The sequence below is a fragment of the Mirounga angustirostris genome, unplaced genomic scaffold, assembly GCF_029215605.1.
Source record: "Mirounga angustirostris isolate CCGP_5_RB_7025 unplaced genomic scaffold, mMirAng1.0.hap1 SCAF_9, whole genome shotgun sequence".
NCBI classification, from domain to species: domain Eukaryota; kingdom Metazoa; phylum Chordata; class Mammalia; order Carnivora; family Phocidae; genus Mirounga; species Mirounga angustirostris.
Window position 1 is genome coordinate 11,841,236 of NW_026991717.1, and position 17,680 is coordinate 11,858,915.

Below are 17,680 nucleotides of genomic sequence, written 5' to 3' on the forward strand. Positions count from 1 at the left end.
TGGGGGAGGAGGGCAGACATTGAATCAAAGATGATGCGGACGACCTTGATGCCTAGGAGAGGTCTGGAAGCTCAGGGGACCCTGGAGAGAGGCAGGTGGGGTTCGGGGAGGGCCAGCAGGGAACTGCGCCAGGTGAGCACACCGGAGGGAGGGAGGGAGGGAGGGAGGGAGGGAGGGAGGCGGGGAGACCTTCTTGACTCACACTGCCTTTCTCAAATGCGAACTCACTCTCATTCTCATCCTCCATCTTCTCGAGTGCACAGAGGCTTCGTGCCATCTGGCCTTGCCCTAGGAAAGGCATCCACATCTCACTGGATGGAGACATGCGCCACCCCAAGATGCGCACTGGGCGTCACGCACACACCCCAGCCTACAGCACTAACAAGTGAGCGAGGCAGCCTCACCTGCCCCATCCAGTTGCTCCCTTCTCCTGGGGGTCAGGCCAGGGGCCCACCACCCTGCTGTCCTCCCGACCCCACTCACAGCCCCTGCAGCCACCCAGCTACCCCTTTGCTTTTTCTCTTATGCCCACGTGCAAAGGAAGCCCTGCCCGTAATTGGGGTACCCCCAGGGGGGGACAAACATCTGAAATTCCCTGCCAAGCTGAAAATGTTGAAAATCTCCCCAACTACGCGGTTACCATCCTCAAGTGTCAGTTTCATGATTCTTTACCTCTACTTGCAAAGTTCGAACTTGTAACTTTTTATCCATCAAAACTGAAGTTTTGGGGGCACTTTCTCTTTCCCTCCTCTGCATCTATGTCTTCCTCGCGCCACTTTGTGTCGCTGCTTGGCCAGCATCCAAATACTTTGCTCTATTCTTCCTCTCCATGCTCACTGGGCTGTGGGAAATAGCACCGCATCCGTCTTTCTCTCCCCAAAGCGAACTCTCGCACCGCACATGCTAGCATCCCACAGCCACCTCTTTGGAAAAGGTGATCTGTCCATGCCGCAGTGACGTCAGGTCCCAGCCGTGGCCCATTTTGCCTGAGACCTGCCCGTGGCACACGTGGAAGGCACTAGGCCCCGCGCTGAGACACCACGCCGGGATCACCTCTTTGACAATCCCGCCTGCAGTGTCCAGCAGGCCCTCAAGGGCTGGACCCTCACCTCCTGCATGGGTGAGGTTTTTTCACTTGTAGGTTGCTGAAAAGAAAAGGAAACAAATATTCTGTTTTTTAAAGCCTTTTCTTTTCTTTTCACTGGCCATCCCGGGAAATCTGTTCCTCCAAACAAGGTGGCCCTCCTGGGCACAGGAAGGAAACCGTCACCCCACTCATGTCCCTGCTCCCCGCGCTCCTCCAGGGCACCGGGGATAGCCCCCTCCTAGCTAGCCTTCTGGCCTGGGGTCTCGGGGACGGTCTGTGGAGTCGACACGTGGGACCGTCTGGCCAGGACCTCCATGTGATCCTAATACAGCAGGCTTCATGGTATCTGGGGACTCTTGAAGAAGTGTGAGGGGGCAGGTCAGGGGTGACCTTGGAAAGCCGAGGAGTGACCATGAGGCAGGGTAGAGGAAAAAAGCAACTGAAACCATGGCTCTTCAGGACATGTTTCCCTGGACCCGCATCACTGGCCTCTCCGGGGAGCTTGTTGGAAATTCAGAATCTCAGGCCCCAGGCCTGCTGAGCCTACCTGGGCTCCTGCATTTTCAATGCATCTTCAATGCTGTGTGGCCTTGGCCTCAATGGACCTCACCGTGGTCCCCAAGTGGGCCTTCTGTGGGGCCTACGAGGCTGGCTGTTGGCAGTCCAGGGCCTGGCTGCCATCTCCCAGCCCTGGGGGTTCTGGCCACCTCGGACAGAACACCCCACCCTGGCACCTTCTCCTCCCAGCGTGGACATGCGCTGGTGGGGCCTCCAGACGGGAAAACGGACAGCGAGCCCCAGCAGCCGACCCCCCTCCAGCATTGGCCACAGCCTGTGAGGCAGGGGGCATTACCCTCCACAGTTCTCCCTGGTGCCCCTCAGGGTGAAGTTCCAGGCTTTCAGACTCCTGGGTCCCTTGGTCACTGAGCTGCTTTTAGGAAACACCTTACAGTACTTTTCCTTCAGGAGCTCCACGTTGTGAATCTGGGGTTTTTTATAGATGGGTCCAAATCCGCTCTCTGCCCCGAGCGCAGTGGCCACACCCTCCCCAGTCTGGACTGTGCCCACCCGACCGACTCCCCTGCCGGCACCCTGCCCTGGACGGGGCGGGAAAACCACGAGGCACAGGTGTAGAAGGAAGACCTGGAGGAAGAGGAGGCCGGCGGCCACCTGCTGAGTCTTGCTTCGGGCTCTGTGTGCAAATGGTCCAGCCCCAGAGGGCGCTTAACCCCCTGTGGAGGAAACAGTTGGAATTCCCATAAATTCTGTGAGCCCCTGTTCCCTGAAGTGTAGCACGAGGACACTGGACTCCGTGACCCACCCCCCGCAGTGTCCCTCCAGCCTGAATACCCACGCGACAAATCCCCCCGTGTCGTCCTGCGGGGCAGTGCTCAGTCCTCCGGGACAGACTTCGGGCTGGACATTCCCAGGCCCTAGGACCTAGTCCCACAGATACAGAGCTGAGATGCAAGAGCTTTAAACATAAAACTTGGCTGCAGAACTAGCATATTACAGAGGTGGTGTCCCAAGTCCATGGTGCAGGGACAACAGGAGAACCAATAAGTCCAAACCTCACACGATGGCTGTTTCAGGGCCAGGCAGAGGGCTCAGTGGTTCTGAACCCTGTCTGCACATCAGAACCACTGGGGGCTCTCAGTGGGGCCATCCCTATGGGGAGCGGACAGCCCTCCCCGGGCAGCCGCAGCCCTTTACGGGCTCCGGTCCGTGCCACATAGGGGGTCACTGAGCGGCTTTGTGCCAGGGGAAGGACAGCAGAGGGTCAGGACAGCAAACAGCCCAGCGGTGACCGCCGGGCCTGGCCAAGGGCCGAAGCTCCCTGGTCACATGGAGGTAATGATGGGCCGAAGTGCTCACACAGGCTTCATCCTTCTCTAGGCTCCACACTGAAATACTGAAAGGGGCACAAAGGGGAGGAAAGAGGAGAGGAAAGGCAACTAACCATTATCTGAGCTCTCCTTGGGGACCAGGTGAGACCCCAGAGGCCTTACTCCTTGGACTTGGCCATGGAGCCCCTGGCCTCCGTAGCTTCTGCCAATATAGGTCAGAGACCGGGTCACTCGGTGGCAAACCTAGAAAATATAATTCTAAGACCCTCATTTAAAGAATTGCTTTAAATATTTATGGATGTCAGAAATGCTCATAATAGTAACACCAGAAATGCTCATAGTATTAAGTGAAAAAATCAGCTATTGACCCAATTTTGTAGAGAAGACTGTGAAAGTCACCCACATAGAAGTCCAGAAATCACTGGTCACCCAAGCAGAGTTGGTCCCTCCCTGGTCAGGGCTTCTGAGCCCCCACCCTACCCTACAGTGCCTGTCACGGCCCCTTCTTCTCCGTCATCCCTGGAGGTCGTGTGTCTGGCCTTTCCCCAGACTCAACTTCTCAAACTTCTCAACTAACACAGAGCCTGGCATAAGGGGGCATTCAATAAATGTCTGCAAATAATGAGTGAATAAATGATGGATGGATAGAAGGAAGGAGGGGAGGGACGGAGGGACGGAGGGACGGAGGCAAGAGGGAAGGGAAAGGGAGGAAAGGAGGAGGGAAGAGGGAGGGGATGGGAGGAAAGGGGGAGGGGCAGGTAGGGGTAGGTTCAGAGGGAAACACACCAAAATGTTGAGGGTTGTTATTCTCTGAGTAACTTATCTTCTTTATAGTTACCAGTCTTCCAAAATGTCACCAAGTTAAAAAAAAAAAAATCACCTTTAAAATAAATCCACTATTTATCAAAATTCTATTTAAATCAGCCTGAAATGTTTTTTCCTAACTTCCAAGTCCTATTTTAGGTGACTCTAGAAGAGACGGAACTAGGTGACGTCTATATGGCGGTCACATCTTCCAGAGCCAATACTGGGACACAGGATCTCACAAGTTCCCAAATGCTCATAAAAGAAATGGAACTGAGTAGTTGCCATCAGGATGCCCAACAAATCTGGGCAAGACCCCCACATCTAAGGAATAGGCAGGAACGCTGGGGGTGGGGATCCCTTGGAACAGCCGGCCCGTTTCACCCCGAGGTTGGCCCCTCTGGAAGGCCCACAGCAAAGATGGGAAGAGGGAGACTTAAAAGGAGAAAGACGCCCTACCCAGGTCTGATCTTCCTCCAACCTGACTTAGCTTTCCCAACTGAACTCATCCTGCTTTTAGGAAGTAAATCTTATCCCAGGGAAGGAGCTGGATCATCCAGGTGAAGAAAGGCCCTCCGGCAGCCTCCTGTCCCCACCCCGCCCTCCCTTCTCCTCTCGGCCCAGGGGCTATGTCTGGGGACCCCACTCTCCCAAGCACCAAGCACCTGTTGCCACAGACGCCTTGCCCAGGGGAAAGAGAGCCGCCTCAGGAGAGCCCTCCACGGACGGCGCCCTGTCAGTGCCTCTGACGCCATGTAGCTCTCAGCAGGGCCTCCAGGCAGCAGGGCCCCAGCACAACCTGGCCCCCTACGCTCGCACCGAGACCCAGCACCGGGGAGCGATGCAGCACCCAGGGCTTCAGACCTGGGCAAGTCCATTACCGTACCCTGGTTTCCTAGCTTGTAGAGCAGAAATGGTAGCAGAAGGTCCCCTGGAGTCGTGCCACATGCACTAACACGTGAGAGCCCTGTGCCTGTGCTTACCACAGCACGAGGCGGGCGCTCTCCTATGCCCCTTCTACAGGTGAGCAGAGGGGCTCACGGGCGGGTAAGAGCCGTGCCCAGGGTCCCACGCGTGGTGAATACTAGAAGCAGGCCTCGAGTTGGGCTTCAGAGCTGAAGCCCCTAAGACGGTGTCTGGACGCTGTTTAAAGCACAACACATTGTAGCTGATGCTCTACTGTTAACAGACATCTTAGCCAAGCAGAGGTTGGGGCTGATGGGGCTCTGCGTGCCGGCCTCTTCCTTCCTCTCCACCAGCCTTCCAAGACAGAAGCGCGCCTGTCCCGCTCACCTCTGTGGCCCAGCAGACCCTGCGATGTGCCTTGTGGCTCCCTGAACACCTGCTGAATGTGGAATACAATGACATCCCATTTATCAGGCACCCACCCTGGGCACCTTTTCCCATTCGATTCTCCCTCCCTCCCTCCCTCCCTCCCTCTCTCTCTCTCTCTCTCTCTCTCTCACACACACACACACACACACACACACGTGTGAGCAACATACCCCTGGGGTAGTTTTCAAAGGAAAAGGAGATGATCCCATTTCTTTCGTTACTTTATGTGGTGCTTATACAACTCAGTTGTTCTTCACTTTCTATTCCAGAACAATTCCAGCAATTATTTCCATGGATAGTGGCTCCGAGTAAAATGAGAGAAAAGTACACTAATGCTCACGAGGGCCTCGAGGGAACTGGGAGGAGAGCGAGAACATCGGAAAATGCGGGGTGATGTCAAGGCCAGTTGAATCGATAATGGTCTCACATCGTGTAATGTGAGAGAATCATCACAAAGGAAAACAACGCAATCTCAAAGCACGTCCCTACTACATCTTTGATTGGGGAAGAAAGAAAAAATAAATTTAAAAAAGGAGACATGGAAGATGCCCGTGAACCAGACTCCAGTCTGGCAAACGGTGCGTCCTCACCCCGCAGGTACCCGGGGCAGGCTTGTCATCCGTGTGTGCATCTGGTTGTCTCCCTGCCATCAGTTCTAAAGTTGTACGATGACACTGAGGAGATCAGACCTAGAATGGAAGCCAAACACCCTCTCTTCCCCAGCGCACAGCCCAAATTCGGGTCCCGTGGATTGAGCGGAACCATTGCCCCAGTTTGCAGCGCCCAGGTCAGGATTCCAGCAGAGGCCCCGGCCGGCAGCCTGTCCCCCTGCTCCTGCCATCCCCGCCTGGTCTGCACTGCGAGGGGCCCTGCACCTGTCCGTGGACACCTCTGGCAGCCTGCACACCCCCGTCCCAGGCACACCTGGCCACTCTTCAGCCACGGTGCAGACACGCAAGCGGCCCTAGACAGGACGTCCCGGGAAGCCAGGTACACTGAGGCAGAGAATTCTAGCATGAGATCTGGAGAGGGAAGGACATGGATCCCATGAGGAGGCCACAGCCAGAATGCGGCCCTCTAGAGGGTGGGGTGCCAGGCGGGACACGTGACCTTCAGGGTCCTTGACCCAGAGCTCAGATGTTTTATGCCATCCCACAAGTCAGCTGCTATATGGTCTCTGAAGAGATGCCCCCCTGCCTTTCTTTAGGGGAAAGTGCTGGAGAGGGCAGGAGACTCGAGGCCCAAGACCTGCCCCTTTTAACCAGCTGACCCTGCACAGCGGCAAAACCATCCCAGTCCCGTGCCTCCAAGGAGAAAACAAAGACCATCACCAGCCTCTCCACATGGTTGGCTGGACTCCCAGGCCATGAAAGTGCTGGGCCCACAGGAGATGTGATTTCTTACGGGGAGTGAGGGAGGATGTGCGGCTGTGGATGGGCACAGCCCAGGACCCGTGGAAATGAGAGCAGCACCTCCAGGCGAACGCCTACAGAAAGGACTCTCCCAAGGAGCTGAACAAGAGCCTGGATGCAAACACACCTGGCCCACAGGAGGGACTCAAACCTTACCAGTGACGGGGGGCAGCGGTGACAATTTCCCGAGTGACTCTGTGCCAGGCACATGCAGCTCGAGCTTTGCTGGATCATTCCTTTTAATGATCACAATCATCAAAGAAGTAGGCTTGCTCCTCCCCTATGGCCGTTGGGAGGGGTGAGGCCAGGCTCACACGGCTTGTCGGCTTGTCGGCAGCCCGACCAGGAATCCCACGCGGGTCTGGCCGCCTCCGGATTCTCCTTCCCGCGGGGCTCGGCACCCTGGCTGGTCTTCCCGCAGACACGGAGGAAAAGTCACCACACTCCTACCTGCCCGCAGCTCCCACGACAGGTCAGCGGTTAGACATTCCAGCCCAGGCCCCGCGCCCCCGGCTTTGCCAACACACGAGAGCTCCCTGTGTTCCTATCATGTCTGCGTAGCTCGTGGAAAACCCATCCCTGGGAGAACTGAGCTTGCTGATAAGCCAACCAACTGCACACACAATCTCACACCTCAGCACGTTCTGAGTACACTTTCCAAGGAGACGCACACCCAAGCACTTGGTGGACCGAAGACTCGGGTAGCAATCTAGGGTGTGCTCACGGCCACCTCCGGAACGTGGGAGCCTGCCTGGTTCTCCAAAACAATGCAAAATAGGGGCACCTGGGTGGTTAAGCATCCGACTCTTGATTTCAGCTCAGGTCATGATCTCGGTCATGGGATGAGATGCGCATCAGGCTGTGTACTGGGATTAAGATTCTCTCTCTCCCTCTGCCCCTCCCCCCTCAAAAAAAATAATTAAAAAATTAAAACAATGCAAAATAAACCGTTTTCACAAGCTGTGTGCCGTGTGCGCTTGAGTCCACGTGTTCTGGGGTCCATAAGTACAAACCACAAGAATGTTTCAAGACACCAAGGCCAGCCCTGGCCCCCACCTGTCTCCGCAGGAAGCCATCTGGGGGGCCTGCTGGGGCAGACCCTTTCTCCACACTGGCTGGCAGGTTGTAGCAGACATGGGGGCCCCAGAGCCCACTCACCCCTCGCCCCTTGCCCTCGAAGGATGAAACCACTTAATTGCCGAAGACAAGACCTAACGCCAATACCCTCAGAAGACCCAGGAGACCATGAATGGTGAGAACTGTCAGCAATATCGGGTCCTGCAAATTCATGACTCTGCTCTGGGAAGAGGTGCGCAGCGGGCAGGGGGCTGCAGGGGGCTCCATCGGGGAGGCAGCATGGAGTCCTCCCCCAGCCCTGCACTAGCGCACTCTCCTGTGCTGAGTACCCTTCCCTCCCCTTCTCCCCTCCTCTTCCCTCCCATCCCCTCTTCTCTCCTCCCCTCCCCTCTTCTCCCCTCCCTCCTCTTCCCTCTTCTCTCCTCCCTCCCTTTTCCCTTCCCTCACCTCTTCTCTCCTCCCCTCCTCTTCATTCCCCTCCCCTCTTCTCCCCTCCCTCCTCTTCCCTCTTCTCCCCTCCCTCCGCTCCCCTCTTCAGGAAAGGGCAGCTGTCCAATCGGCTGAAATGGTTGCCTCAGTCTCACTCGCAGGCCTGGGGCACGGCTATATCCCATCCCTTGGATCTTGCTCTTCTGGGTCATCTCCCTCTGACTCCACTTAAACACAAGACTCCCACTGAAGGGGGCACAGAGGGGAGATGGACAAGACTTTCAGCGACAGGGTGCCGATTCCTTATAAAAAGTCCCTTTGCATCAACCACCCAGTCTCTCCCCCAGCCCCACACCATATGGAACAACCATCTCCTGAATAATGTGCAGGCAGTAGAGGGAAGGGCTTTGATACTATGAATCGCCTTTCCCTTCAGGCTCTCCTAGGTCCTACATGGTCCTACACCAGGTAAGACAGGCATTCTTTGTGTCGCAGGGGGGCATGGTGGGGGTGGATCCCCAATGGAACCACCCCCCCCCCGATAAAAGGCAAGGTGCAGTATGGGCCAACCCTGGGGGACCCCCACTGACTCCGGGACAAGCTTCCTCTCCCCCACCAGCGTGGCCCCTCCCTGGGTGTCTGAAGGACCTGACCCCACAGGAGACCCTAGCTGACAGGACCTTCCGGGGGTGAGCTGGCTTCCCCACCGCCCCCCCAGCCCTGCTGGGAGAGCCACCTGCCAAATCCAGCTGTGAGAGAAGTGAGCAGGAGCCGCTTTTCTGGGAAGAGGAAGGCCGAGCACGCCCACCAGCGCCTCCATAACTTCCAAGGACACCCCGTTAGGATGGAAGCAAGCGTGCTTTCCTTCCTGGCGTCTCCTCACGGACCTGCCCACCCGGCTGGGACTCCGCGCGTTCCTGCTCCTCACCAGCTGAAGCCAAGCCAAGGAGGTAGGGGGCAGTAAGAAGCCAGCAACTTTCGGACACAAGTGGTTGTGTCTTCTCTGGAGATACCCCAGGATTCTCCAAACTCGGTGCAGGCTCAGTACTTCCTCGCCAAAGCAGCGGCCTCCAGGAAACGAGCAGGTGCGGAAACATCCCTCCCACGCCCTCGTCCCCGCCGGCCCCACCGCATTCCTCAACTGTCCTCTAGACCACCAGGGCCAAGCCCCTCCCCCGGGACCCCCACCCCTGCCTTCCTCCCAGCTGTGTGCCCGCACCCCTGACCACCGAAAGGTGCCTCGCTGGTGCCTCCTCGGAACACATCCAAACCGAGGCACACGTGGCTCATGCCGAAAGGGTTTTATTTAGGAGCACACGGTGCTGAAGCTCTGGGACTTGGAAGGTCACTCTTGGTGGCCGCCCCGTCTGCCAGGCCCAGCGGAAAGCACCCGGCAGGTGGCCCCGGTGTTGATGTGTAAGGCAGAAGCACTGGGCTTTCGCCCCACACACAGGATTCCAGTTCCAAGTTTCGGAGGGCGCCCAGGTCCCACTGAGTCACCACTCTGGCCCATGAGTCCCCGGTGGAGGGGAGAGGTAAAGCAGGCCCGCGCCTCGGGCAAACAGGGCGGAGGAGAGCAGAAGGGAAAGAGAACCCACCCATGAGCCAGAGGGAGTGGAGGGACAGCTGCTTGTAAGGTGCGCTCCTCCCCAAGCCATCTCCCTGGGCACCCCTCTGTCCTGCAGAGGCCAGCGTGCCTTCCCAACAGCCAGGGACTCGGGAACCCGGGGGCCCCCCCAGACCCCGCCGCACTGACTGCCCTTCTCAGGAAACTGAAGAATCTGAGAACAGGTGGGTCAGCAAAGGCTAGAGTTTTCATCCAAAGCCAACGGGCAGGCATCCACCGGCAAACGCACAAACCTTGCAGAATGCCAGAACAGAAAAGAGGGGATTAAAAAAAAGAAGAAGAAGAAAAAGAAAAGCAAAACCCCTCTCCAGAAAGAACAGAGTCCCAGGGCCCCAAAGGCACTGCTAACAGAGCTTTAGCAGAAGCTGCTTGGTTTTAGCAGATAATCTCAACCCCCAGGAAACAGCAAAATGCGAGGTCTCCATCAACCCCGAGAAGTCAGCCCTGCTTCTGGAAGCCAGCAGACATCTGGGCATGCAAGCTCTGAAACAAGCCACGACCCCCAAACCACACCTGCGGGAGGGGCCTTGCTGCGGTAACCTCCTGGGTCCCGCAGGGTTCCCAGTCCAGCCTGGCCTAGACCCAACTTCAAACCCGGTCCCCGACCCTGTGCCTTTTCCAGCCAGCCCAATCCCCATTCATCTGAATCACCACGGTGATTTTTTAAAATTACATTTCCAAGAGCAACAGTGTAGAACAGGGCAGAGAAACACGGAGGATGTTCCTAACCAAAGGCTGCCTTGTACTGCTTCTTCCCCCCAAAAAAGGAGAAATGATTCTATGTGTACGTACACACACACACACACACACACACCTGCACATATAGGTTTTTCCCTGATGCTCAGAATTCTTTGTGAACTAGCTACACCTGATTCTGCTGAACCCTTTTTTTAAAAAAGGAAAAAGGAGCCAGAAACACCAGTTACACTTCTGCTAGGGCTGCCAGTTCTCAACATTTCCACTTTGAACTTTTGCACAGCCGTCACCAAAAGCAGACCAGAATTTGACCAAGCCCAAAAGACCACCAAAAGGTCAGACGTCTAGAATGTCGTAGATCCAGGAGAGCAGAATGTCAGAGATTATAAGTTGAATATCCTTTAGGCTTTTGCGTTTTTTAGGTTCCTGTTAACTTCTGAACTTTACTCTTTACTTTTGTCAACAGTTACCTTAAAATTATTTTTTTTAAGTCAAAATGTTTCTACCCCTGTCCCTTAGCAAGGCAAAAGCCCTCTTGAGGAGAAAAGGGTGACATTTTAAAGGGGCATCCAGAGGGTGGTAGAGGCGACTCTCCTGCAGTAACATTCGGAGCTGTCGTTTGACACACGCAAGGGTGTCAGAGTTTCAACAACAATGTTTGTTTTGGTTTCAACACCTCAGACGAGACAGCTTCCAGATCCTTCACACCCCAGGCTGCAGCTGACCAACATTCCACAGGATGCCCACATGCTGGAAATAGATTTTACCTGAAAGAAAAGGAAGAACCAGTCAGTGCCCTCAGCAGAACCCTGCATCCATTCTGACCCTAATGGTCTCCAACCTGCAGGCCACACTCCCCAACCACAGGACCTTTGAACATGCCGTCTGGAAGATAAGTCCTTCCTTTCCTTCAGGTCCTAGCTCAGGATCCTAGCTCCCCATGCAGACTCACTAGCACACAACTTCTTTTGTCCTTGTATCCCTCCTTCCTAGCACTTCTATCAGTGTTTGCACCAGGGCTTCGCAAAATTTCTCTGTAAAAGTCCAGAGAGTACATATTTTTTCATTTTGTGGGTCCTACATTCTCCATGGCAACTACTCAACTCTGTCCCTGTGGAGCAAGATCAGCCACGGACAGTATGAAAATGCTTGAGCATGGCGGTGTTCCAATAAAACTTTATTTGTGGACCCCGAAATTTGATCTGCTAACAATTTTTCCGCGTCATGAAATGTTAGTTTTCTCTTAATTCTTTTTCAACCATTAAAAATGTAAATCAATCTTGGCTCATGAGCCATACAAAAACAGGCCGCCAGCCAGATTTGACCCACAGGCCAAAGTTTGTGAATCCCTGATTTATGTCATCATCTGATTCATTTCTGGCTCTTGCTTAGGCTGGGAGCTCCTTGCAGGCAAGATCCCTGTCTGAGCTCACTCACCTTCAAACCCCCAGCACCAAGTGCATGGTACCAGGCAACGTAGCGGGTGCAAGGAACATTTGTGCAGTGAATGAAAGAAAGCTTGAAAACTAAATCCATTCAAGACATCATCCAAAGAGACTCAGGAAAGGAGGGAAAATCTGCGAGGTCAGACCCATCACCGTCCTCTGTTCGTGTTTGATCACGGGCAACACAAAAATCACACATGTAAAAACAGTGGGGATTTAACAGAAGTTATAAAATTATGAACATCTTTTCAAAATGTTACATGATTCCCAAATATAAATATTATCATTATCGGGTAACTACTTTCTAAAAGACACAAACATCCTATTTTTAGGAAATACACACTTAAGTATTTGCTGGAAAGGGACATGATATATGTAACTTACCCTCAAATAGTTCAGAAAAAAAAAAATCCGTATGCACACACACAGAGCCATCATCAGGCAAATGAGGCAAAATGTCAAACCAGGAAAATCTGGGTAAAGAGTATACTATATTTGCTTTTGCAACTTTTTTTAAGTTGGAAATGACGTCCAAATAAAAACTTCAAGAAAAAATCCAAATAGGGGCATCCTCCTATTGGCCACTAGGGTACCCTCCTCGACAGACGAAAAAGAAAAATCGTGGGGCGCCTGGGTGGCTCAGTCGTTAAGCGTCTGCCTTCGGCTCAGGTCATGGTCCCAGGGTCCTGGGATCGAGCCCCGCATCGGGCTCCCTGCTCCACGGGAAGCCTGCTTCTCCCTCTCCCACTCCCACTGCTTGTGTTCCCTCTCTCACTGCTTCTGTCAAATAAATAAATAAAATCTTTTAAAAAAAAAAGAAAAATCGTCACAGCCGTGTCCTGCATGGGGTGGTTTTCTTCCAGCGCCCACATGCCCCCTCCCCCGGGCTGGGGAGTGGGGGGCTAACCTCCCAGACTAACATCCACGAGCCCAGGCACTCCCCCCTCCTACAGATGCAGACTGCTGGACCTCAAGTGTTCAGACCCCCCCACCAGGCTTGCCCCCCCAATCAGGCTGCATCCACTGCAGGTTCAATGTTGAGGATGCGGGGGCGGGGTGGGGGGCCACCGGGGGCCTGGGGCTTTCAAAGCTCTCAAAGACCAAACCAAGAATGGGCATGCCGATATTGCTGATCTAGAGATGGCACATCTTGGCAATGCTACGAGAGCATACCCCAGGGTCCTCGGCCAGGACCCCTATGGGCGCCCATCCCCCCAGGCAGCTGTGTCCACCCCTGTGCTTATATAGAATAAACGCACATGAAGGGTGGAGTGGAAGAGGGCAGACACAGGGGGGCCCCCACGAATCACCATGCTGGATACAATTCCTCAGTTCTTCCACAGCAGAGCTAAACCTGCAGGGCAACTGCCCGAAAAGAGAAGACAACAGAGCTTCCACACACCTCCACGGGGGAGCAGTCGCTCTGGGCACATGCAACCGCCCTTGGGGGTCACCAGCTCCTTCGGCCTCTCCCGAAGGAGGGGAGCTCCATGGCAAGTCTGAGCAGTGGGGCTGGCTTCAGACGCCGGTGACACTGATTCAGGAAGCCCAAGGGCACCATGGACACGGACCCTAGGTCTCCTCACTTCATCTTGCTGCCTCCCCAAGCTCATGAGCTTTGGGGCTCTCCTCTGGAGGGCTCAGGGGGGGGTGCGCAGCTCACAGCTGCAGCTCACCTGGCTCTCCCTCTGCACACCCAAACTCGCACATGCTATATCAACTCTTCCTGCAACGCCCTCACTCCTCCCTCCCTGCCCGTCCACCTGCTCTGGGGCGCTTCCTTTCAAACTCACCACAAGCTGCACCTCCTCTGGGGAGAGCTTCCTGCCCAGGAGGGGCACCCCTCCCGGCTGTCCACAGTACCCCATTCTTTCCTCCCCTGTGGTTCTGGGGCTGTCTTGTGTCAGTGTTCCTGGCTGTGTCCCCGTCTCAGCACGAGCTCCCGGAGGGCAGGCCAGGCTCACCCATCTTCACTCCCAGTGACTGCACCAAGCAGGCTCACAAGCTGGCCACATGGAGCGGGGCATGAGCAGAGATTTCTAAAAGGATGCTCTCAGCCTCTCTGTCTCCCCCCAGAAGAGCCAAAGTGCTAAGGACATTCCTGCTTCATCAGTAAGATAAACCTGAAAGAGTCTCCATGCTGAGCCCGCCCCCCATTCCCCGTTGGAAGTTCCCTGAGATGTGAGGACGCATTTAGGTGCCACGCTCCCTGCTTATTCCTTTCAAATTTCCAAGTGTCCTGTCCAACGACATTGGGTCATAACCATCGCAGAGAAGGACAGGGACGTGTCCCAACCTGTCCATGTCCCATGCTTTGTCTGTCAGCAGAAAGAGTCCTCCCCACAGAATACCTGCCTCTGCACCTGTCCGGCGCCTGGCAGTTGACCCCTTTGTGCAGTGGTGAAGGACCCCTCAGGAACAGGGCACATGGGCCCCAGGAATAAAGGACAAGCCGAGGGAGGTAGCGAGGCCCCGTCTGGGAGCGTGCATGAGACAGACGTGAGGATCACCACCGCCCATCAGCAGGCCTGTGGCTTTCATCCCAGGACACCAAACATAGGAAGAAACCACTGGATAACGTGGCTAGCTTTTACAAAAGCATTGCTAGTGAGGATTATTTGTGCTGGGTTTCTTTTTTCCTTTTTTTCCTTTTTGCCTGATTCTTACGTAGCTCTATAAACTCTGTGGGGGTGGGTGTGTGTGTGTGCGTGTGTGTGTGTGTAGGCAGGAAACTGAGTAAGTCACATTCACTTAGCGGTAAATTTTCATTGCCATACAAATTCCTGTTTGCATAGGTTCTCCCCTCACAGACATGAAACTCAAAAGAGTTCTAAGGTGCACAGTACCTTACCGAGAACTGAACCCAGATTGCCAATATTCCTTTTCAGGGAAACCAAAAGGTCTCATGACATGCCTATTTTACACACACAAGCTCGGCATCCTGTAAGGAAGAGGGCAGGCTGAGCTTCATTCCGAGTGCTCTGGGGATGACTCTGCTTCTGTTTCAGGTCCAGGTAGGATACTCGGGCATCCCCGGGGAGGGGCCTGCAGGTCAACGATTCGTTCCGGGCCTCAGAAGCTCAGGATACCCATCGCCTCCACAGCTGTCCACAGGTTGATGCTCCTAACAGCTTTGTTCCTCACTCTAGAACCTTCGTTCCAGGAGATGAGGAAGCACGGGATACGCAAAAGGGCCTTCTGAGCCCAACCTTCCAGAAGTCACTGCGCTGAGCGCACTTAGCATCCACCACTGGCTGTCCCTGGGGACTCTGAGCCTGGGCCTCAGTCTAGGACAAGCGAGTCAATCTGTTTTCTCCTGCTCCCAGCCTTACGTCCAGGGGCCATTGGCTGCAATCAGCCACCCGATGCCCGCTGTTCCAAAGACAAGATACCAGGCCCAGCGCCTAGGCGTCACAGCAAAAATCTCATCGGTTTCTAATGAGATTCCCACAGGAAGCTCTACCCCGGAGAGGGTGGGAGGCAGGCATTTCTAGAATGCATGACTGGATTCCCACAGTCCACATCTTCTGCAAACCTAAGAGGCACAGGAACTGGGCCCGGACGCACGGTGGGTGGGAGCGGCGTGTCTCCCAGGCTCCCAGCAGCCTACCTTTGGGCGGCACATGGCATGGCCACCAGTACCAGCCACGGACAAACAGGAGGAAGGGCAGCATCTGCCTCACGTTGGGGAAACGCCTAGAGGGGATCACAGAAGTCTCCTGTAGGGCGCCTGGGTGGCTCAGATGGTTAAGCATCTGCCTTCGGCTCAGGTCATGATCCCAGCGTCCTGGGATCGAGTCCCGCATCGGGCTTCCTGCTCCTTGGGAGCCTGCTTCTCCCTCTGCCTCTCTCTCTCTCTGTCTCTCATGAATAAATAAATAAAATCTTAAAAAAAAAAAAAAAAAGAAGTCTCCTGTAATAAGGCGGGGGTGCACAGAGACCCAAAACATCAGCCAAGCTGCACGCTGGGCCAACCGAGCTCAAAGCACGAACGGCCGGGACTCAAACGTCCTGTGAAATATGGAATCATTTCAAAACCCCAGGGTTCTCTGTAATCTGTTCAGCCATCATTTCTTTCCTCTAATTAGCCTGGAAATTCATTTCCACAGACTCTGTTGCCCTCCCCCCACTCCAGCCCCCACCACATCCGGCCCTAAACACCGGAGGTCTTACCTCACGGATTAGAGCATCCCAGTTGCACTGGAGCCCAAAAAGAGGGCTCTGCACAGAAGCCTTGCCCTGGCCACCTTCTCCCCATTTCCTGCCTGGCCGATGCGTCCAGGCTCCAAGTCACAAAGTGTTATCAAACAAAGGCACGTGCAACAGTCTGAACCGACTTGCTGCCTCGGTGCCCTGGATCCAAGAACACGGTTTTCCTCCTTGCACTCACTCATAAACTAACCCAAGGTCCCAATTCAGCTGCACTGATTGAAATGTAGTCTGTTTCCCAGAGGGAACCCCAATATTTAGTTGAGCTATGTCTAAACAGGAAAGACAAGTACCCGTGAGCAGATTATCAGGTGCAGACAAGGAAGTTCTCAAAAACCCTCAACCGAACATAAAACGGGTCTTAAAGGGCACCTGGGTGGCTCAGTCGGTTAAGCGACTGCCTTCGGCTCAGGTCATGATCCCGGAGTCCCGGGATCGAGTCCCGCATCGAGTCCTGCATCGGGCTCCCTGCTCAGCGGGGAGTCTGCTTCTCCCTCTGACCCTCCTCCCTCTCATGCTCTCTGTCTCTCATTCTCTCTGTCTCAAATAAATAAATAAAATCTTTAAAAAAAAAAAAAGGAAGGAACATTTTATGATGCCTTAAAAATAATATATATATATATTTAGCATAAGAAGGATTGCAAAAGGTGGGGCACCTGGGTGGCTCAGTCGTTAAGCATCTGCCTTCGGCTCAGGTCATGGTCCCAGGGTCCTGGGATCGAGCCCCGCATCAGGCTCCCTACTCCGTGGGAAGCCTGCTTCTCCCTCTCCCACTCCCCCTGCTTGTGTTCCCTCTTTCGCTGTGTCTCTCTATCAAATAAATAAATAAATCTAAAAAAAAAAAAAAAAAGGGTCTTAAAATCCTTGTTCTTTCAAACTTACTGACCTATAAAGTTGTTTGTAATGTGTCGTTCAGGTGGGAAACGATTCCAAAACAGCATGTGTAACACAGTCCTACTTCTATAAAAAAAAAAAAAGAAAGAAAGAAAGAAAAGAAAATTCACAGATACGTACTCATACACACTCTAGTGGTTACCGTTAAGCAGTGAGATTACAGGTAATTTTTATTTTTCCTTTCTCTTGTTTGTCATGTCTACAGCATACATTACACCTGTACTCAAGAAAGCTGTTGTTCGGTCTTCCTTTTTTTTTTTTTTTTTTTTATTTGAGACAGAGAGAATGAGAGAGAGCGAGTACATGAGAGGGGGGAGGGGCAGAGGGAGAGGCAGACTCCCCACGGAGCTCGATCCCAGGACCCCGGGATCATGACCTGAGCAGGAGTCAAACACTTAACCCACTGAGCCACCCAGGTGCCCCGCGTGGTAATTTTTAAGACAGGAATTACCTTAAGTCCCTCAGGCACCTCAATGTCTCCGGAGGTTTTAGCAGCCCTGCAGACAGTGATCGGCTCACCGGTTGAGAGGACATTTTCAGGGGCTGAGGGATGGCAGGGGAGCTGCTCCAGGTGCAGAGAAGGCAGAGGGGGCCAGGGGCGCTGCCTCCCTTCCTTAGGCTTCCTTTGGGTGTGTTTCCAATGTCTTCCGTTGAGTATTTAGAAAATCGAGTATTTGGCTCTTATTTTCAGTTACTTTCCTGGTGTCAGCATTTTGGCCTTCCATAGGCTTTCCTATCGCCAGGCACTCCCCTGCCTCCCTGTTGAACTTCAAGTAGCTCCTGGTGGAAGTTTGCATTGTTCTCGGGTTGAAATGATA

General features: G+C 54.1%; 1 protein-coding gene across 3 annotated transcripts in view; it reads right to left on the reverse strand.

Annotated features, from left to right (window-relative positions):
• Window positions 1-9,273: 9,273 nt before the first annotated feature.
• The window catches only part of FAM174B (family with sequence similarity 174 member B), a 39,057-nt gene continuing 30,650 nt past the window's right edge, over window positions 9,274-17,680 (reverse strand). The window contains exons 3-5 of one of the 3 annotated variants that reach the window (XR_010404845.1): window positions 16,855-16,928; window positions 11,752-11,918; window positions 9,274-11,081 (exon numbers count right to left, since the gene is read on the reverse strand). Coding sequence is in view for 2 of the 3 variants with exons in the window: in XM_064569939.1 (XP_064426009.1) it covers window positions 11,909-11,918 (10 nt within the window). In the remaining variant the exon portion in view is untranslated. Of the gene's footprint in view, window positions 11,082-11,751; window positions 11,919-16,854; window positions 16,929-17,680 lie in introns of those variants that run through there. The other 2 variants (XM_064569940.1, XM_064569939.1) reach the window with 2 other exon arrangements.